We start from the raw sequence: 23,020 nt of genomic DNA, 5'->3' as shown, positions 1-23,020 counted from the left end.
ATTGAGGGGCAGGGGGAAGTTTTTGGACATTGCCTGCTTCCGTTTGAACATTTAATTGCTTTGCAGGCATTGTGTTAAGTAACAGGAAATTACTCTTGTCATGTATCATGTATAGAAATTTTCCAAAACTTCACTGCATTCAACACACTACAAAAAAAGCAACATTTTACATTTTATTCATGTGGAGGTTGAGGGCAACAAGAAAACGGAGCACTGCAGCAAAATGGAGACTGTGGAGTCTGCTGCGCACAGCAGATGGATAACCATGTTTGCATGCTCATTATTATTATTATTATGATTTTTAGGTTGCAGTCTGATGTGGAGAAAAGACTGAGGGCAGCCAGAGAACAGACAGCTGCAGCAAAATGGAGACTATGGTGTGCCCAGAGCTACAGTAAGGCACAGCTATAGGATAAGATGACATCATTAGTTTATTTTTGTCTTATAGGATTATACTTAGGATAAAATATAAATAATATAATAAAAATATATACAAAATATACACATGACTACTAAAACAAATGTGACAAATTTTAGCAAACAAAAAAATAGATTAATAGGATAGGCATCAACAAAGTAAGTGAGTTAAAAAAAAATTGCAAGAATTTCTCAAATTGAAAACAGAATATATATTCCACAAAATTGCCATCCATTCCCATTTAGTTTCATCCTAGCAGATGTTCGCGTTTAATGGAATTGGATGAGTTAAAGAAAAATATAGTGATCTGGTTTTTTTCCCCCTTGCATCAGCTTTATCAAAGTTTAATGCCCCATCTGTGTGAGAGACTAGAATAGAAGCTATTTATTTCTTTTGAGGAAATGGGCCGAGCCTTGAAATGACTTTCATACAGAGAACAGCTCTGCTCTGATGACTGTGTATTATTCACCTCAAGGTCCCAAAAAAAAAAAAATCTCATCTTATTTTGGAACTATATCTAGGAGTAGGGAGTCCAGTGGAGATGATTCTGGTGTGAATCATCTCATCTTTGTGAGTAGTTCCCTCTCAGTGAGCCTTATTTCTATGTTGACCTGAAGAATTGTTGCCGTGGCGATGCCTGTCAGAGCAAACTAAGAAATGTCACTTTTCAGAGGCAAAATGAATGGGTGGGCTTTCCACCAATGATCACACATGAGAGTTACTAAATGAATACCGGATATGTGGTGATAATAATATACTGTTTAAGATATTGTTTTTTTAACCCTCTGTTCATTATGGATTTAACACTTAGAATAAAATGATGATTTAATATTATTTTTGAATAATTATTACAAAATAAATAAATAATATAAAAACATGTGAAGGAAAAAAGTAACATCAATGAATAAAATGGCTGAACTGTAACTACCTAACAATGCAATTAAATGAGAAAACATCACTTTTTTTGCATCATAAAATGCCATTTTTGTGTGAAATATTTTACTAATAGCAAACTATATTATTATGAGGTAAAATATTTTGGGGGGTGGTAAAATACAATATGCTGGGAGCACGAAATACAAAAAGCATTTATGTTGTAAAATACAGCATTTAATTGGTAAAAAAAAAATTACAAGGTGAATTTTGGAAGTTTATTCAACGTTTGGAGTGAAGTGAAGCACTTTAAGATAAAATGCGCAGATTTCACGAATAACATTACTCTTTAAATCCTAATTGAAAAGAGCACATGTTATTATCTTCCGGCTGTTTTAGCCACCAACTCGGTTGGTGACCCTCTCATATACAGAATGCATTTCAAAAAGCACCGGCGCTTACATTCTCATGCAGCATTTGAGAAAAATTCCAGTCAAAACTCATTGAGGGGATTGCCTCGCCCCATATAGCCACTCAGACTGCATGCAACTCTCTAAACTGGTTAGAGCAGTCTCTCTTCTCTTGTCCAGACTGCATTATTGTTATTCTCCCTTGAGACACCCGAGCATCTGCTGGATGAAACTGGGGAGGACAAAATGAAAACAACTTAAATAGTGCCATATAAAGTAAAAGCCTGTACTGCTACTTGTTTAGCGATCTCTCAACAAACGTGTATTTATTTATCCCACCCACCCCTTGGAAATATATGGTATGGGATATGCTCTCTTTTGGACAGCAATCACACAGGTAAAAATATTTTGTTGTCAGATTAACCATTGTTAAATGCAAAGGGTTTATTTTGGTTCCCTTATTTCAGTAAGTCTGGCAAAATATGTAATTCATTCAAATGATTTTGTATCTAGAAAAGTGTTAGGTAAACCAACAATCAATTTCTTTTATTTTGCATGAAAATACTTTTGAATGCAATAATTTTACAACAACTCAATAGAAGAAAAAAGAAATCCATATATTGACAGCGCATGTGCACGTATATGAACCCAGAACAATTGGTCCACAGTGCCCCCTGGGGACCACCTTCAGAAGTGTTCCGGAGCAGCATTTGTCCACTTATCATGTCCCTGTCACCACTCAGTGTGGAATCCCTCACGCATGTCGGAACACCAGTGTGACATTCTGGCTGTCCTGTCGTGGTGGATATGAAGTGTGCTGGCTGAGAGAATGGGCCGATAAGAGTAAGCCGCTTTCTCCCTGTCCTGTCCCCCGTGAAAAATGCATGTTATCTCCATGTTGATAGTGGCAGCGAGAGCAGATGACGTCTTTCTTGTGACGGTAGATCACTGCACTGCTATCACAAATACATAGAGTACTAGTACCACTTAACTGTATATGTAGTCTTGTCGCGGTTTGTCGCTGTTTTTACATTTTTGGGTAACAATGGAACTGTTGCTCAGAATCTCATCCGAGCTGGTTCTAGAACGCAGGCTGAAGCGTGCTGTGACATCACTGTCATTTTTCGTTTCTTTTAGCAACGCGTCATGGAATCACAATACCCATGCCCACTTCCACTTATGTATTTGAGGTTTAGAAAAATACTTAACCATATTTACAATTCCATATGTACAGTTGGGGTTCAAGAACTGACCCTTGAGGGACTCCTCATGCCTTAGCAATATGATCAGATTAAACATTTCCAGTGGTCACAAAATAACTTCCTGCAAGTAGACCTTGGACCATTTAAGGACTATTCCTACGTATGTTTCCAAACTGCTCGACAGCGTACAGTATCATCATGTTCTACCATATCAAATGCCACGCTGAGATTTGATAAGACTAAAACTGACGCTTTTCTTGAGTTAAGATCATCGGTATATGAATGGCGTGCAGTGTCTATTGCAAAATTATTGAAGACATTTAGTCAACTCTTTGGCAAATTCCCTATTTTCATTATCGTTATATTTATGATAGATAAATGTAGTTTCAAGATGTTGAGCATCTTTTTTGAAAGCCAATCCTTCATTATTTGTGTATGCATGGTTCGAATTTTTTTTCGCAGATTAAGAACAAAATCAAGTAAGAGCATATTGATGAATCAAAGACTTAGCAGTAAATATTCCCCCCGCGTTGTTTTGCTTTCATTAGTCTTTTCTCCAATATGTTCCTTGTATTGGCCTCTCTTTTCTCAAGTATTTCTTACATTGATCTCTTTCTTGGTGTCTTTCCTGTATGGGTCTTTCTGACCAAAATGTCTCCACCGTGCTGTTAGTTTACCCAATGTCTTTGTTTTGGGAAGCCCCCTTAATGTCTTATATGTTGGAATTTTCTGCATTGGTCTTTTTTCTCAAGTGTAATCCCAGTATTGGTATTAACATGTGCTCAGTTCAAGTATTGCATTCTACCTAGTCGAGTATTTTTGGACCTTTCCAACCGCAATCACTACTGCGCGGGTGATTTTTCTTCTTTTGTGTTACAGCGCCACCCCTCCCCATTTCCTGTTGTCTTCATGTTGTCATGGCAACATCTGTGGCGGAAAAGAAATACAAACTTTGAAATACCTGCCACTCAGCTCCCGCCATTGGGGAATTGCTTACATTTGCCTCCGTCGTCTAAATATGCAAGAGCACACAGAAGGAAGGACCAAGTCAAATCAAATAGATCCACGCAGCAAACATCGCCAGTTTGAGAGTGTTTACAGGCTTCTTCAGTGTACATCTGCACATTTGATGAGCTGTTCGCTTCCACCGGGGCGCCATCTTTGATGCCGCATGAAGGTGATAGAGTGTTGTGAGCCCATCAAGAGCCGCCAGCGTTTGCTTGTGTGCATGTGTGTGCGTCACAGATGTTGTACCACTGATGCATGTCGCTAATTAGCTGACAAACACCGCACACTTCAACCCATGACGGTAAATTTACAGCATTTGTTTTACAAACAAGCTTTTTCCCTGTACTCTGTAAGTGAGGAATTATACAAACCAAATCTTTATTAATGTTGATCATTTCAGATCATTTGTGTGGGGGAGTACAGGTGAAAAACACTAATAACCAACTCCGGTAAATGGGAGAGAGGTGGCCAATGATAAGACACATAGAACTATTTACAATTTACAATCAAATTGCCAAAACCTATGGACAATTTAATCTTCTATGGATTTAAATCAGCATTGACCATGTTAGCAATTTGCAGATGGCAAAACTGAACAACAAACATAGACCACTGATTCTCGAAATGTGGTATTAGTACCAGTTTTATTTTTTTTCACCCCTAAATTTAAGCGAAGTGGTTATGCATGTTCACGTTGCACAATGTTACAAGGCCTTATAATAAGTCTGAATACAAGGCTTGAGTTTATTTTTTCCTTTGTAAAGCAATTTTGATATTTGATTACTATATTTGAGGAACAACAAAACACATTTTGCAGGTTAATCCCAGAGACCTGAAGCAAGGCTTTCATTAAATAATAAAAATATGACAGTATAACAAATGAAAAAATACATTTTCTTTTGTTCATACAAGCAATCTTTGTGTCAAGCAACAACCTAAATTTTCTTGTCTAGAAAAATTTCAAACAAATTGAAATTTCATTTTGAGTAATTCTGAATGTTTTTTTTTTGGTCTTTTAGCAAAGCTAAATTGATTTGAAAAAATTAAAAAGATCTGTAATTTAATTTTATTTTATTTAATTTTATTTTATTTAATTTGATTTTATTTTATTTTATTTTATTTTATTTTATTTTATTTTATTTTATTTTATTTTATTTTATTTTATTTTATTTTATTTTATTTTATTAATTTATTTTGCAGACCTCAAAAGTGAAAATCAAAACTCTGTGTCTTATTCGATGCCAAGGCAATGATTGCTGACTTAATAACGACTCAGCAACGTGTTTTGTCACACTTGCTAGCCAGCTGAAGCTCATTTCAAGTTAGCTCTGGTGTGAACAGCATGAAACTTGACTCGACATCCTACGACACGCATACAGGTTAGAAAGTGTCTTGCGCCACGTTTACAAGGTTGCGTAAGCTTTTTGGACTGTCTCCATTGATCAATTATCGGAAAAACTGAATTAAGAATCTCTGATTCTCAGTTTTGCTATTCAATGTATTTTGATGAGGCACAAAATGCACATTTTGCTCACAACCTGCAATGCAAAACCGCTAATTTTGAGCCATGCCAATAGTATGCTAAAACTTATCAGAATACAATAAACTAAGTCGTTTCATGCATGCATGCAAACAAATGCGTCAGTGCACCACTAAGTCTTCTTCGTCTTCTGGCTATGTGAACTGCTGGCTGATGTGACAGTGAGGTAGACTGGCGTGACACACACCATCGAGCTACACCCGTGTGAGATGGTCAGGTCCACTCGGACTTGTACAGTCAAAGTGGAGGAAATGAGAAATACGCTCCATTTTCTTTTAATCATGAGTTGCAAGCACAGCCTAATTGCATACAGCACAGCATGTAACCGCCACTGTAGCCTTTTCATCCAATCTATGTTTTTTACCCAGGTTCAAATGGTCAGAGGACACATTCCCTGTGTAGTGCAAGTTTGAAGTAATTTGCAGTGTGAGGGCTAAAGTTAGATCGCAGGATTCATTTGAGGCAGTCGTTAATTTGTGCAGATAGAGGGAAGCAAGAAAACAGACCAAGCATCAAGGTGGACACTGTAGAGTATTATTATTATTATTATTATTATTATTATTATTATTATTATTATTATTATTATTATTATTATTATTATTATTATTATTATTATTATTATTATTATTATTATTATTATTATTAATATTATTGTTATTATTGCACAGATAAAAGCAGGTCAGCCCATGAGCATTTCTCTGAAATGCTTTTAGTCATCAAAATTGGCGGTTGAGTTTTCTCGGAAGGGCAAAGAAGACGGTTGCCCCAATTTTCATGTGCTAATAGGTTGATTTGGATTTGTGTATGTAAAGCATGTTTTAATGCCGAACGGCATTCCCAAAAGCGACGGCATCAATTAAAGCCTCTCTTTTTATTTATTTATTTTTCGCTGGGAGGTCTGCCTGGTTCCCTCTCACAAGCATCTGAAGAGCAAGCAGAACGGAGGCGAGAGTCAGGGCAAGTTGTGATGAAGGAAAACTGGAAGGATATGTTTGCTTTACTACACTCACAAAACGTGAACGGAGTAAGGCTACGAGGCATGCAATATCGGTCAATAGCGTGAACATGCTCACGTGTTTATTTGCACTGTTGTAAGTTAAATGCGTCACGTAATCAATTTATAGAATTTAATTCATACAAAAAGCAGCACTTAAAATGTTGTATTGACACGGATAAAATGTCTGAAGAATTCCACAAAATCAAATCCTTAGAAGTCATTTTAAACGAGTTAATTCAATAATTAAAGTATTTTAAAATTTAAATCTTGAGTTTTTTTTCCTTCTTAAAAATAAAAATTAAAAAAAATATTTTATTGCAAGGTTTTCTTTTAGTTAAGGCTTCGTACATGCTATCGTTACTCATTTTGCTAGCTTACGCGTTTAATAGCGTAATGCGACTGAGAAAATTAGCACCTTGACATGCGTCAACTGCAAGTTTTTTTTTTTTAAATTCTTTCATCAGTGCGGGCCGTCGCGACCTGGTCCACAGTATCCAACGAACCGGTACCGGTATCCGACCTGGTGGTCAGTTCTGTACCAAACTCTGTACAGAACAATAATATAATTAAACGAAGATCTCATAGGACTCTGAAAATTCCGCCTTAAAACAGAAATACCACATTTAAAATTAATATTCAATTGTTTATCTCTGATTTTTATGAGAATTGCACTCAGCATTATTTCCAAGTTATCAATCGTTTAAGAATAATTTTAATGTTTTTATGCAATCCTCCCAAAGATAGCATTTTTTTTTAATCAAAGCGTATTTGTAAAAATGCACTTATTATTAAAACAGCAGTGTTTCAAGACATTATATAGGTTGCAAAGAACAAAGTAATTTGTTGAGTTTGCAGCATGATGAGGTTGTAATTGCTGAAATGAAAAGCTATTTCAATCAGAAACACCTTAACCGGACAAGTTTCAACATAGGACTGCTTCTCTGATAGCATCTTTGCAATTCTTGCATCGATTTAATTTGTGCGTTTTTGGACAGCCTCTGCTTGAATTTCTTTCCAGAATGTCAGAATGGCATCCCGGAGCTGAATTTTGGATGTGAACTGCCTCCCAACCTGATAGATTTTTTGTTACTGCCTCTTACCCTCATAGACCTTTTTGCTTAAGGATGCTTCAAAGATTCTCAATAGGGTTGATCGTCAGGGGACGAGTGGTTTCTCTCCTGTACTGCCGGTAGCAACCCATCATGCAGAAGAATTTTTCGCGGCATAAGATGGTGTATTGTCATGCATAAAGATTAATTTGTTTGGCAAAGAAAAAAAATCAAAGAAAAGTTAGAGTTGTTGCTTTTTTCTAATTATGTGAGAAGTTTTCATTCATGAGAAGAAGAAAGATCCATACAGTTAAAGTTTTCTGTTTTTAGCATTGAAAAGCTGGGGCCCAAAGTCAGATTTTTGTTTTCACCGTGCCCCAACTCCCTTTCCAAAATAAACATGCGTGAGTTCAGGCTGGATTTGATGGATAGCATCTGCTTTGTTGGTCCTCGGCAAAAGCCAAAGACAAGACTGTACCTGCCACTGACATTGTCATCACCTAACATGAATGTGTGTGCATGTGCTTCATCTTTTTCTGACTTTAGCTACATTTTTGTCTGCCCTTCTCCATTATTGCAATATGTCTGTGAGTCTGTACGCTGGACATGCATAATGGATGACAGTCTTGATTCGTATATCGGGGCGACACCCACATGATCAATATGAAGACGAAAGACGGTCACAGAGAGTGAGGTGGATGAAAAATATGTGAATTCAGGAAACGTATTTAGATGTTTTTCTTAAATATACATGACATTAAAAATATACTGTACGTGAATATCTGATTTAGCACATTTTTATAAAACCTATGCTATATTGCTATCTATGTCCTCCTTCCGCAACCTGTGAACCCTGTTCATCCTTATTCATAAAAATTTAACCCTGCCATTCATTGAATGGGGGCAAATAAACAAATACAAAATGTGAACACTCACAAGAAGCATAGACCGGACGCTCATGCTGATCTCAACTTGCGATAAATTATCAAACCGGGCCACACCCCATCATTACACTTCATAAAACCATTTTAATTCTTTACATTCACTTTTATCATGTCTAATCCGAGTTTTATATTTATATTTAACAATGCTGTGCTATTCTTCTTTTCCAAAACATGAAACCAAAAAGTCGAAGGCAGCGCCAGTCATCGTGACGAGCACACTCTTCATGAGGAAGTGGGCAAAAAGAAGCACTCAATCTATTTGAAATGAGAGACAGCATGACAAAGGAATGGATTGAAGAAGTCTATCAAAAGGTGAGAAATGGGAAAAAAAAAAGAGACGCACTAAGTGAAAAAAGAAGTGCTTGATGGTCATTTCAATATTAATAATCTGCATTAGGAGCCTTTATGATGAATAATTCATTTGCTGGAAAATGCCTGCTAATGTATTGTGAGACACGGTCCACCTGAAAGTAACTTTGTTGTGTGAAGCTTTGATTGCGCTGGCTTCTCTAAAATAACCACACGGCGAGCATCTCCTTGCATGACAGCTAAATTACATCCCTGACGTTGGCGGTCTCAGCTGTGCACAATCACAGGTCGGAGTAGATTGGGTGTAATCTGCTGTGCTGATGTGAAGTGTGCCACCGGTAATTGGACTGTTTTCACTATGCGCGGTGACTCAGATCACTTTAAATCCCACATTGAAGATTTGGGCTGCTGCTTTGTGGAATTTTGCTATCCAAAGCTCGATACACATATCGATTTCTAACATTTGAGCAGATTTGTAAAAAAATGATGAGGAAAAATCAAACTGCACACCACAAAGCTAAAATGAAGCAAGCTGAAACGTCATCAGTAATATATTTCAATGCATGGTAAAAGTCGTGTTGCGCGAAAATGACTATCTCAAAAATCTGTATAGACTTTTTTTTAAATCAGCATCAAATATTTTTTTAATCTTAGAATGGATCAAACGAAATTTCAATATAATTGAAATTGCGATCTTTCACTTATCGTTATTCTGAGTTCAAAAACCCCCCAAAAAAGACTTCATTCTCACTACTGGCCAACAGTTAGTTGGATTGGAAAAAAAAAGAAAAAAAAAAACCTTGATACCGACATGCGCCCCAATAATCCGCCTGGCTGATAGTAGGTGACTTGCCTGCAACGAAAGTTAAAATTTCTGCTCTTTGTCTTTCCAGCACTTTTACCATCTGTCCTATTTTCTTGTAAGTGAGCAAAAGTAATTTTATTTTCCTCTTGCTTGTTTAAACATCTCACTGAGAATTGTGAACTCGTTACATCACCTTTGCATCCCACCTGACACTTCTGCATGGATTCAATGTCATACATGATTCAAATTCTCGCTTTCTCTCATTCCATGCTGACCTCCCTCTGCCTGCCTGTGCTGCATTGAGCCCATCAACTTAACAAATGGCGATGTAGGCCACTGAAATATTCATATTTTCAAAGAAATTAAATGATCTGCACACGTTTCACGAAGTAGTAGCAGGACCCTGGAATCAAGCGCAGCCTCCTGTTTCCATGGAGATATCATATGACCAGCCCCCCCCCTCCCTTACTGCACCCCTCCGCAAACACTAATCTCAATATGTTTCCCCTGTGAGAAAACATATTTGAGGCTACTTTCCGAGGTTTGGCTTTGTCGTCAAAGGTGATCTGATCGCGATAACGACGTTCGCGCCGAGCTGGTTGGCCGCATGTGCAAAATGTGGCGTCATGCACCCGTGCAATGAGGAGTCTGTGGAGAGGATGGCTAAATTTAGGTGCAGCAATATGTAGACCAGGTGTAATGAACCTCGCCAGCTGGATTCAGCACTATTGGATCTGGACGGACCTCTGAAGAAGCACGAATAAATGTTTGCATACGTTGTTTTTAAAAAAAAAAAAAATTATGTTTCTTTTGCCAAAAGGAGAGGGGAAAATATCTTTTACTACCTAGTTGGACCATTTAAATAACTCCAATTAGCATGAAATCGTTTCCATGCCCACAAACCTTTCTGGGGGAAAATGTACCTTAAAAGTTTCAGCAATGCCAACACAGAAGGGCAACTTTTCTTTTTTTTTTTTTTTTTAAAGGAGTCCTTTTCAGGAAAATGAACTTTTTAATGACTTAATTGTATTCAAAGTGGTGTGACCATAAAATGAGATAAATCAGATTACAACAATAATGAAAAAAATTTGTCACTTGAACTTTTCATGTTTCGTAAAACAATGTGTAGATGTGAGGACTGTACTTCTTAAACACGGAATGTACCAAGACACTAAATGGAAAAAAAAAATGCAATATACAAAAATCTATCAAATGAAGCCAATGACCGACCAAAATTAACTTTTTTTTTTTTTTTTTCAAAATTGTTGCCTTTGCGATTGGAAAATTGTACTCTTCTACATTGTAATGTCGATTTGAATTTGATTAATTGTTCAGCCTTATAAGAAACAATTAAGTGTCGTATAAGTCTTCATCATTTGCGTATTTTGACAAAAAACATTTAATTTTTTGCTATTAAGAACCCCGAGAAGTGTTTAGAATTGTGATAAGGACACATTACATATCACCTCCATTCTTACTCCAAACATTTTTTTTCCCCTTATGATGTGGACAGTTGACTCTGGAGTGAATCATTTATTTTCCCTCTATTTACTATCAAAGAAACGTGTTGTTAAATCAACCCAATATCGATTGTGTTCAAGCTGAAAGGGTCCAAGGGAGTGCTCATTAAAACACTGCATCGGCCTCTCAGAACAATTTCGCTGGTTGTTAAAGAACTTTGAATTGAAGTCTACAAAGCAAAGCAAACAGGCTTTTTTTTTTCTTCCAATAAAATAAATAAAGATATTCAAGCAGTGCTTGAAACTTTCGATTCCCTGTTGAACGATTGACTTGCAGATGGATCCATGTCACGTCACTTGTTTGTTTATGCACATGTAAAGGCCTGCTCATTTATTTATACGACACGGCAGGGGAGTGTTGTGTTGCCCTTCACGTTCTACTTCTTGGATTCTAGATTTTTTTTTGGAAGGGGGGGGCACTCTCGCCCACAACGGATCCATTTTCTCTTTCCCAGCATACTTTCACTCACTATGTTTTCAAATTGGGATCATCCCTTATAAAGCTGCAGATTTGTGCAAATCAATAAGCACATGATGAGGATCTTGACCAGGGTTTTTCTAAAGCTTTTCACCTCAAGACCCAAATTAGAACCATGGTCCTGCCCTGGATTCAAACGGATTTTGAGATACATAATATAGATGGGAGTAGACGGTTTTAAGTCTCACTGATGCAGGACCAACGACTCACAGTGCCGTGAGTCAAGTCGACTGCGTTCTTTTTTGTGTTCCTGTTTATTGTGCTGCGCTGCGCATAAGGCCGCAGCAAGCTTTCTTGTTTTAATTACTTTTTTTTTTTTACAGATGGATATGAAAGGAAATTAAGAACAAATTTCCAATTTAAAATGTGCTTCACAGCCATCAACTTGGCATAGTAAGCCAACAAATAGGGTTGAAAATAAAACTACCAGGCGGATGAAACATTGAGACACAGTGGCCATGTAAAAAAACAACAACAACAATGTAGCTGTTGTGAAAATCTGGATAAATATGCATATTAATTCATTAAATGTGTCACAAGTGTTCTCCAACTCCACCCCCCCAAAAAATCACTTGTCATTTGAAGCTACCTGCTTTTTAAGTGAGCAAAAGTATTGGAACATGACTGCGAGATGTTTCCTGTTCCTCAGGTGTTTCCATTTAGATTGATTGCTTAAACCAGAAATCCTCAATTCTGTTCCTCAAGGGCCGGTGTTCTGCCTTTTTCCATCGCTCCCGACTGCAACACGCCTGATTCAAATAATTCAGATAATCAGAAAGGTCTGCAGAAGCTAAGATAACGATCCTGATCATTTGAATCAGGTGCGTTGCAACAGGAAGAGAAGGAAAACAGGCCGGACACCGGCCCTCGGGGACAGACTTGAAGACCACCTGGCTTAAAATATTAGATAATGCTTGTTTTGGGCTTTGAGTTTCGCCTGTGAAAACTGCATTTAACGTCAAGCAAACATTCAGGACAGAGAACTCACTATGAGAGCAGAAAAAGCGGAGCGAAAATTGATGAAGAACAATATCACAATCTACTGTTCAAAGAAGATTTCAAATTTAAATGACATACCACAAGATGCAAACCACCCATCAGCAAAAGCGTGAATTTTGCAAAGCAGTCCAGAGATGAGCCACAAATGTTTTGGAACAAAGTTTTATGGACTGAGGAGAGCAAGATTAACCTCTATTAAAGTAATGGTGAAAGAAAAGATATTTTTATGATCCATAAGCCTCAAGATCATCTGTGAAGCATGGCGCAGGTAATGTCACGGTTTAGACTTGCATGGCTGCTTCTGGAACTGGCTCACTCGTCTTTATGGTGACGGTAGCAACAAAATGAAATCTGAAGTCTACAAAACCATTTTGTCTTTGTGATTTACAGAAAAATGCATCCAAACTAATTTGGTGTAACTTCATCATGCAACAAGATAATGACCAAAAACCACACACTGCTAACTCAGCAAAGGGAAGAAGTGGAACTTTTTAGCCAAGTCAATCACCGGACCTCAACTCAATAGAGAATGCCCTGCATTTACATGCAAACTCCACTAGAAGGCTGAAGCCGGAATCGAACCCTGCACCTCTGAACTATGAGGTGGACATGGTAACCAGTCGTTCATTGTGCCGCCCTGTTCAATTTCATTTTTAATGAATTTGCAACTTATCAAAGAAGGCCATTGAGCTGGTCCAAACATGGCTATAGGGTAAAAAAGGCTGATTTCAGTTTGCATAATTTGTCATCCCTGTTCAATGATGCTAAAAATGAAAAAGTTCACATCAAAGCACTTTATGACGCATTTGGTCTCTTTGAAGGCATTTTTTTTTATGACAGGTGGCCTATCCTCCATGCTGCACAGTCCATTATTCACCCTCATTGTTGTATTGTCGCTTGTCTTGGGTGATCAAACTTGACCCGTCAGTGTGTTCCTGGCCTACATTTGCTCCTCACACATGCAAATCGTGACCGCTCCCACAGTGGGTGGGTGTCTGGTGGTGTCCCACACGGCTGAGGAGGGGGAGGGTCCAACATGCTGATTAAAGTTGCTAAAGTTAAAGTGTTGAATTTAAGAGGACTTTTGAGATGAAGGATAAAAAAATATTATTCAAGTTTTAGTATTTCTTTAGAGTAGGGGGTGGTAACGGTCGTAAAGTGTTTCAAAAGAATTTATTCATATATATATATATAAATATATATATATATATATATATATTTCATTATATATATAAATATATATATACATATATATATATATATATATAAATATATATATATATATATATATATTTCATTATATATATAAATATATATATATATATATATATATATATATATATATATATATATATATATATATATTTCATTGATTAATTAGATGCATTGTGCCACAACACAAAGCCGTGCCTGCTTCCTCCACAGTGCCCGCCCACTTGGCGTTTACGTGGGTTGATAGTGGGAGATTGATTACGTCTCCGGGATTTGCCGTGGAGGGAGAACACGGACTGAGATTTGCTCTCTTATCAGCGGCACAAAAAAACAACGTGGGAAAAAAGAACAACCAACACGGACTTAATTCAGCCTCTCTTTTTATTTTATTTTTTATTGTGGGTTGTTCCACGTCCCGTGTAGTGCGCTGTTCCCCACAAAGAGTCGTGCGGGACTTGGAAGTGTTGTGAGCCGGAGCTGCGCCGCAGTCCGTGGATGTGTGGCGGTAGTACGCCGGGGAGTGGGTTGGGTCGCCCGGGTGCCTGGCGCACGTCCTCGGCGATAAGGTGAGCGGAAGAAAGGAGTTCCAAATCTTTTTTTAGTGCTGGACACTGGGGGGGGTCGTTGGAGCACCTTGCGTGGATTTGCCTCGTCAAAGAGCAGGATTCACCTTCCGCTCTTTTTCCGGGTCCGGAGGAGCAGCCGCTCGTTTGTTCATCCAGTAGGGGCGACATCGTGGGGGTGGCAGAGCCGGCCAAGGCACGATGGCAACCGGTGTGCTCCTCGTTGCCTTCTCGCTCTTCGGTAAGTCAACCACGACACATTTAAGTCTTCTTGCACTTTCCCCGCCAATTTCTTCTTGGCATCCACTGTGGGCCAGTCTTAACCGAATTTAGACGCTGTTCTGTAGGAATTGGCAGTTTAGAGTCAGGTGGAGCTTACGGTGCAGCAAATACAGTTAGTACTACATACCTATGAAAGTCAATAAATGTCTCTCAAGGGACTACAAAATCATGTCATAAAATAAAATAAAATAAAATAAAAAAAACTACACCACAAATATATACAATACAATACTAATATCAGACAAATACCATTAAAATGCTTTAAAATCGTTTTACAAATATATTAAAACGAGGGGCTAGTTATTGGTCACCAAGGCAACTAAACCCTTTCCAGCTCTTAAAAGAGCTGCAGTTTGGTAACCAAGCTGTTAAAGGCAAGTGTCAAGGGTACAAAAGACAGTCCCTCCATTGACAACGCACTTTCGAAAGAGCAAATGACTTTTTTTTTTCTTTTATGAATTTAATATGCCGTTCCATTGTGCCATTGTCTGTTCATTAAAGTAGAAAAGACACAGATGGAGCCTACAGGGCTAATTAAGGAGCTTGCAGGCTACTGTTTGTACCTACAAAGGACTGCTCGCATGCCCCCAAACTGTATAGATGAAGTGTACCAAATCACTGTTTGGAGGGGAAATCACTATGACAAGTCAAAGGTGCAGTGATTATCCAGTGATACACATTTGACTTAAAGTAGTGTCACTGCAATATCATTATGTGAGCAGCTGTGCATGTGTGCATTGAACTAGGTTAATGTCATATTTAGACCTTAGTCACAGATTAACCCTATAGATGCTCGCAGTCTGGTGTGGATTGCCTGCCATTGTTTAGAGTTACCACACACACACATACCCAAATCATAGACGCACACCTGGATGATACATCACCTCAGGATATGACATCCCTAAGCCCTGTCATACACTTCAGACATCCCTTTACACGTTTGTGGTTAACATCCATTTGTCACCCTAGTTCCACTGTATTGTGTGTTTCACACAAGCTATGACAACGATGTGACTGGTCGAAGCAAACACTAATAGACACAAGCTGGCTGGCACCAATGCACGCCCCCAAACAAACACCAGATGGCTTTTGCGCCTTCTTGAATATGGGAGGCCTGTCATCAACCAAGGGGTTGAATGCCGGCGGGGGAAGGAGGGTGGCTAGGGGGCCCCCACCCGGCCAAGAGGATTACCGTTTGCGCCTGGCTGCGTCTTGCCATCCCATTTCAGGCACTTTCACTAGGACACGAGTGGTTTTTCCAATTGATAACCACAACAGATTTTATCTTCAGCGAAGGCTGGGAAAGAGCTGGTTCTGCTATTACATAATAAAATGAATCACACGGTGAAATTGGAAGCCGTTTGTGCGGGTGGTGAGTGTAGGTGTGTGTCGTGTGTGCATCATGGTTCGAGGGCTTCGCGATATTCTCACAAGGTGACATGTTTGCATTACGGTGGATATTGATTCTGCAATAAGCGACGTGATGCTGAAGTCATTGGCTTGTTTACTTGTCAGCGGGGAAGCAAGGTAATGGCTAATGCATCGCTTTTATGTTGTAGTCTTACAATTATTTACAGCCGAACCTGTAAAAGTCAAATGGCTCAATTTGTGTCCAATTCTGGATTGGACAGTTTTGGAAGAAAAGAAATCACACAAAACTTGAGAATTGATTTTGGTCTCCTACCACTATTCACATAAGGCCTTGTAGCAAATTATGAAAATCCATGGCGAACCCCCCCTCCCAAAAATAAATTTATAATATAGGTGCCACAAAATGGTGGCAAAGCTCTACTTTGTCTAAATAAAGCCTCTCAAATTGCTTCAAATGCTTAATTATGTCCAAGACGCCAGAAGATGGCTATATTGCTTTATCCTGAGCATAAAAACAGCAGTTTTGTTATGTTTCTAGTGCTTGACTTTTTTTTTTAACACTTTACGCAACCATTATAGACTTAATATTAACATGGGTTAACTTTTACCCTAGCAAGACAATTGAGAATTTTTGGACAGTTAATTACATGAAGGGGACAGGTTTATCCTAGAGCGTTTTTTTTCTTTCTTTCCTCCTGTGGGCAAAAGCTGACTTCAAATTGGAGGCCAACCAACATCCTGACAGGATTGTGTCCGACCTTACTGTAATTTGAAGCTGTCCGTCTCCCTTCTCTCCCAACTCGCTGAGCCAAAAACAAGCTTCTGCCAAGTTGAGCTCCCGTCCAAACTCCAACCAGGCAATCGCAATATGTTCTTCACACAAACAACAAAAAAAAAAAAAAAAATGAAGAAGCCGATCTAGCCACGGGAGGCAGTCGTGTTACTTCACTTCACATCTTGCATCAGGGTTTTTTTTTCTTCTTTTTTTTGCTGAGTTTGCAACCAGATGTGTGTTTACGTGTGAGATTATTTGTGTGATGTAAACCCGACAAAGAGCCGGCGCCCCAAGGCTCGCATGCTTGTTAGCTTTTCAAACATAGAGTTAGAGGCTCCAGTATGTGTGTGTGTGTCGGCGTGTGTGTGCATGTGTGTTCTAATTTGAAAGGTGTGTGTCCGCCTGTGTTAGACCGTTTGAAAAAAGCCTTATACATTTTTTTTAAGATTATTGTTGAACTGTGAATTTGAGAGATCTGGATTATTAGGCGCTCATAGCCGTGATTTTCAATGTATGATTCAAAGTGACGCGTATTTTTTTCAGCTCTCAATTGGAAATTTGGTTGGGTGATGGCAGCGTAAAAAGGAAAAAAAAACACTTGAATATACTCAGAGCAGAATCAGGCCTCTTCCAAACGTGGATAAAAATCTTATACCTTTCTACACCACCGCAGAAGGATGCGATTAAAGATTTGATAATGCTACATTTCAAGACTGGTCTACAGGATTTTTTTTTTTATCAGAAATGGCATTGTGTTCCTTAATGTATTTTATTTAACTCTGATTTAAAAAAAATAATTAAAAGAGTGAGATTTTTGTTTTTAACAGAAGTTTGTGCTATAAAAGTTTGCGCAATACGGATTTTACTGTGTGTTGTAATATATAGGTGTGACGTGTCAGAATTCAGAAAAAGAATCCACCAGTTGCGGCATCCAGTACTCCCCAAAAAGTAAAACATTTTGACTTTCTGTCGACTGAAAGAAAAAAAAAAAATCACATTTTCTCAGGGCTCAGGTAACAGCCAATCACAGATCACTTGTTTTCTGAATCTGAGCCATCATTGTTCGTGTGACAATAATCCCTTCACATTTAACATTGAATTTTGTTTTTTTGTTTTTTTTAAAAGCAAAAATTTCAAGTTGTTCTCGAGCCAAATAATTTCAGTGAGGATAAAGCCATCCTTCCAATTTTGGGTCAATCACGTAGCATGAAAGCACTTGCGTTTACAGCCATTATGCGTATATTATCGCTTCTGTGTGGTGCCAAAACTCAACGCTCTCTATTCAATAATTCATATGCAAATTTTGGTGTTTCGATGCGCATTGTGGTGCGCTTGATGTGCATTTTGACACCCCTAAAAGGGAGACAATGTAAAGCTGAAACAATTTCAACAATGTGTCTCCCCCATCTTGAGTGCGACTGCGAGGCATTTCAAACTGTCAGAGCATTTAAACTTCGCAATGGCACTCCCTGATGCCCATCCTCGTTCCGAATGGAACCCAACAGCTGATGCCCAAATCGCAATACGGCGGGGATTTTAATGTGTGTGTATGTGGTCACACCGTGAGTATCATGAGTCAGCTGTTACTCCACTTGGAATGCCGTCCACGTTGTCAGCTGACACCAGGGCGAACGCAGTGGGGATTATCGGAAAAATTCCAGAACTCGCTGTCTTGTGTAGCTCTCCACAAAAAGACAACTTTTGCAACAAACCATGAAACCTGCCTGTATTCGTGAGGGGACATGTCTAGTCGTGCGCCAACCTGCGTTTCAGCTCCCTTTTCCCCTCTCCGATCCCTTTGTTATTCTTCCACACTTGCTATATTGTCCTCGTTTGCGTCGTAAACTCATCTCTGTGCGCACCCATGACAGCATAGCTTTTGTTCGGTTGCCTGCGTTGCATCATAGCCTCGACTCAAGCATCATGGAAAAAAATAAAAATAAAGCAACCATCAGACGAGGTGGAAGACAATCAGCTTGTCAGTCACCCAGAACGTCTGTGATGGTTTCCTGTAAATAACGATGAAAGCTCAGGTGTGTACTGAAAACGCGTCCGTTTGCTGCGGGCTGCCATGTCTCTTTGTCGACAATCAGTTGCGCTTCCAAAGGTACGTTGTCTCATGTTTGTGTTGACTCTTGGATCAGATAAGGGCCCCCCGCAAGAGGGACAGCAACTTGGTTAATATTTTTTTTTTCCTACCTACATGGCGATCTACAGGCCTGTCGTACAAGACTTCACAGCCACTTATGGAAGCTCACACCAAACCTGCATGTTTTTCTTTTGCTAGCCTCTCAGGCAGAAATTTCTACGCTTCCCCTGTCGACAAGGCTCTACTCACTATTGACACATTTCTGTTGGCAAAATCGGCTTCTACAAGCTACTGTGCGTAGTATCACGTCAAGCACGGTTGCAAGTGGGCAGAGATCATGTGGGTGGCCGCACATTGTTCGTCGCTCATTGTAACATTTGAGCTGACACAATAATAAACTCGCATGCTAAACGTTCTGCTTTTGATATGCTACGCTTCCGCTGCATTCTTCTGCTTTCTTTTACGCCCTCAATTCTAATAATTGTTCTAAGATATTGTATTTATTCAGAGAAGTCTGTTCTTTTCGTTTCCGTACTGTGAATGTGGATTATTTTTTTTCCCCCCTCATCGAAACAGATGTCAGCTTCTGTGTTGCCATGTCAATGCAATCTTGCCCAGGGCCTTCAGAATCCGTGCAGGCTGATGTAACTCAACTATATTTGCAATTGGACTGTTTTTTTTTTTTAACCAATCAGATTTCAGATTTGCCTCACAGCTAGATGGTTCACAGTGATGTTGCATGATGATGCATGATGCATTTTTCCATCTTCTGATGTGTAGGTCAAAGCAAGCCATGTTCGACTACATGATTTTTTTTATTTTTTTTATTTTTATTTTTTTATTTACTAAATGTTATAATCCATCCATCGATCAATTATCTGTTCCACTTTTCCTCACAAACTTATTCCAGCTGTCTTCAGATAGTAGGCGGGGTACACCCTGCCCTGGTTACCAGCCAATCGCAGGGCACACAAAGACAACCATCCGCGCTCACACTCATACCTAGGGGCAATTTAGAGTGTTCAATCAACCTGCCATGCATGTTTTTTGGAATGTGGGAGGAAACCGGAGTACCCAAAGGAAACCTACGCAGGCACAGGGAGAACATGCAAACTCCACACAGGAAGGCCGGAGAATGTGAGGCCATCGTGCTAACCAGTCGGCCACTGTGCCTAAATTTTAAGTGAGACAAACAAAAAAAAAAATACTAATAAAATGAATCACCTAGATTCTGATGCATTTTTTAAGTAGACTTAGAAAATGTGTCTGGATCCAAATGATTTTATTTTGTGTATCCACTTGACAAAATAAAATGGAGTAATTTTAAGTGTCGCTGATCACATCTGTAGCGATCTGCACGTGTGACCGCGTTTAATAATCGTCATAGCTGCTGGATCTGAAGGATTTAATTTTTTAAAATGTTTTTGCCTCTTGTTCATTCCAACTGTTGCATTCGACTGTTTCACGGTCTCCTAAGTTATGTTTCGAAATGGAAAACCAAAAGCTGTAAGCTAAACTTGTGCGTGACAATCGTTCGCACGTTCCAGTTCATGTACAAAGACAAGGGAGCGTGTGAAATGAATCAAGTTCTTGAGGGAGGCTTCCTGTCTACTGCAGTGATTCAGCAGAGAATGACTGAAGCACAAGCGCGAGATAACGGACAGGACTCCTCCACATCCCAACTTCCTGCCTTTTTTTAAAAAATTTTTTTTTAACATGGCCTTTCTGCCACAATTCTATCTCATAATTTGGCAAAGTGACCTAAAAAAAAAACACACCCCCTTTGGTGATTCTGTTAGCCCACTTCACTGTGTTCTTCTCCGCTGAATGAGTGGCCCTCCAGCTGCCTCCTCCTCATACTCCTCCAGTGAGTTACCCCTGACCTCCTCCCCCACTCCAATTCCAAACAGCGCCCTGCTCAGCCCAGCTCCTCTTCAAACAAACCCAATTAGCAAACTGCCCCCACCTGAAGGAGGATCCGAAACAGATATCCAACTCCCTCGAGGCCGTATATTTTCTTTGTTTAAATAATAGTTTTTCACCAAAAAATCTCCACCTTGGTGGGTTTTTATCCTCACACTTCCAGAAAAATTTGCTATCCCCCGTATGTTAGTTGGAAACCACATCACATGACCAATGTGTGGTAACTCCACACAGCGCTGATAACACCACTGGACAATTGCTTCCTCCTTCACGTGTAGGCGGGAGCAGGATAATAAAAGGCAGAGTGTAACTACACCAAAGCTGTCATCATAGACAACAAGGTTAGCGACGCCGCTAATTCATTATCCCTGTTGCGACATGTCCACGTTGGCTTGTTTACCTCTGGAAATAGGTTGCGTGATCGGAAACGTGCTGAATCTGGAAATGTGTGAGCTGGCTGCTCATAAGAGTGCAGCCCTTCAAGGCCAAACAATTCTATATTGGATATGTTTTAATGTATCACCGCTCTTATGTGTGTAGCGCCTACTACTTGGTAATTTCTTAATGTTTAATCATTAAAAAAAGGCTGAAAAAATAACCAGTTTTGCAACGGAAAAAAAAGTGCTCCTTTGAAAATATATGCATCATAACCAATACGGAAACAAGAACGAACAAGCGAGTGAAGTTGTTCACAAATTATCCAGAATTGAAGTCTTGACTGGGCAAAAAGAGTTTCTGACCGGTGCTGATGTGATGATGATTGCTGCCCCGAAGATGAAGACACTTACTGTATTTCGGACACCATTTTCCTTGAAACATTTTGGAAAACCTAATTTTTTTGGGGCAACATTTTCAAGACAACAGCAAAAATTGAAACTGGTGTCTAATTGGGTATTTTTGAAAGAAAGACATTTTTCTTTGGAAACACCAAACGCGATGTCCTGAAAATGGACAGTGCGTTTGGTGTTTCCAAAGAAAGAAAAAATGTCTTAGCACCTCCAACAAATTCCAAACCCACATGTGCACAAATAAAGGCCATTTAAAATGCATACAAGTGTTTGTTGTCAGAGTGTTAGTCAAATATTGCCTGGCCATATACAATAGAGTTGTGCAGGCATTTTTGCAGATCCATGAAAACGAGAATTGCTTTAACCATGTTGTCAAATTGGAAACCTTTTTCTTTTTTTTTTTTTTGCTACAACTTTGTCGTGTAAGTTCCCCCTGATTCAGGCTCGATTTACACAAAAGATTCTGGGCCTACTTCCAATTTGGTGCTCATTTGTAATGTTTTATATTTCTTGATGTATTTTACTTTCCTGTTTCTTTGTTCATTTCAAGTACCATAACCCACATTTGAGCTCACCGTGTTTTCCTTTGTGCACTGACTCCCCAATTGCACATAAATTGTCAAATGTACTTTACACTTATAACATGAAACTACACAATAACACAAAGAATAGCAGAGAATAAGAATTGGCCCCTCTGACCGCCACTGATTTATCCCGCATATTACTCCCGTGGCCATAACTTTGCTGATTTAATGTACCATATTTGTGGATGCTTTCGCCGTGGTCACGATTTAAAGCAGGTCTTCTTTTAATGTCTTGTTTGGGCAGACGGGCGTATATATCTTATGTCGCCACTCGTTGCATTTCAATGGCGTCAAACTCTACTGTATATCCGATCTGTGCATTTAGTACGCCCACATTTCAAAGAGACTTGATTCTGATATCAAGTTGGCAGATCACATAATTTTTTTTTCCTCTTTACACATACTTTTTCCTTCTTTGTGCCACTCTCTCAAGAATAAAAAAAAAAATGAATTGTGCCACTTGCAATCATGCAATATATATTGGGCCTTAAGGCTTTTTAAAAAAAAAAAAATAGATATTACGATTTCCAGTGTTGGTGTGTCACAATTTGCAAGTATTGGCATCATGGCGGTGTTGAGATTGATGAATGGGAAACGCTGTCACGTCTGTGTTTATTAGCGGGCGAATCTTCCCGTCTTTAGCAGCTGAAGCCACCTTGGACTGTTTACAAGCACCTTCACTGCCTTGGCAAACAGTCCAACTCAGACCCATCCCCCCCCTCTGGGATTTTTGTCTGCTCCGCCTCTCTTGCTGTCAGGCTTTGAAAGTGATAATGAAGGGCCAGCCAGAAGCTTCCGCTTGATTTTGCTCACACGCGCGCACACCCATACACGGCTCCCGCATCACCAAGATGCTGCTGTCATTCATTGTGGCCTTGCTC

The 23,020-nt window shown here is 39.2% G+C and overlaps 1 protein-coding gene and 1 long non-coding RNA gene across 4 annotated transcripts in view; both read left to right on the top strand.

The window, feature by feature from the left end:
- The first annotated feature begins 2,392 nt into the window (after positions 1–2,392).
- Positions 2,393–13,118, top strand: LOC148323434 (uncharacterized). 2 transcript variants are annotated; one of them, XR_015846538.1, is made up of 4 exons: positions 2,393–2,544; positions 3,783–4,080; positions 8,627–8,753; positions 12,943–13,118. It is a non-coding gene; the product is annotated as an uncharacterized LOC148323434 (long non-coding RNA). The 2 variants fall into 2 exon arrangements; XR_015846539.1 differs by lacking the exon at positions 3,783–4,080.
- An 868-nt stretch (positions 13,119–13,986) lies between these two features.
- igsf3 (immunoglobulin superfamily, member 3) overlaps positions 13,987–23,020 on the top strand; it is an 89,639-nt gene continuing 80,605 nt past the window's right edge. For both annotated transcript variants that reach the window (XM_088314878.1, XM_088314877.1), the window contains exon 1: positions 13,987–14,568. In XM_088314878.1, the coding sequence (XP_088171004.1) occupies positions 14,529–14,568 (40 nt within the window). In that variant the 5' untranslated portion in view covers positions 13,987–14,528. The remainder of the gene's footprint in view (positions 14,569–23,020) is intronic.

This window comes from Idiotropiscis lumnitzeri, chromosome 14, assembly GCF_059441095.1.
Source record: "Idiotropiscis lumnitzeri isolate Australia: NSW breed Sydney's pygmy pipehorse chromosome 14, RoL_Ilum_1.0, whole genome shotgun sequence".
Classification (NCBI taxonomy): Eukaryota; Metazoa; Chordata; class Actinopteri; order Syngnathiformes; family Syngnathidae; genus Idiotropiscis; species Idiotropiscis lumnitzeri.
This window is presented reverse-complemented; position numbering and strand designations above follow the sequence as displayed.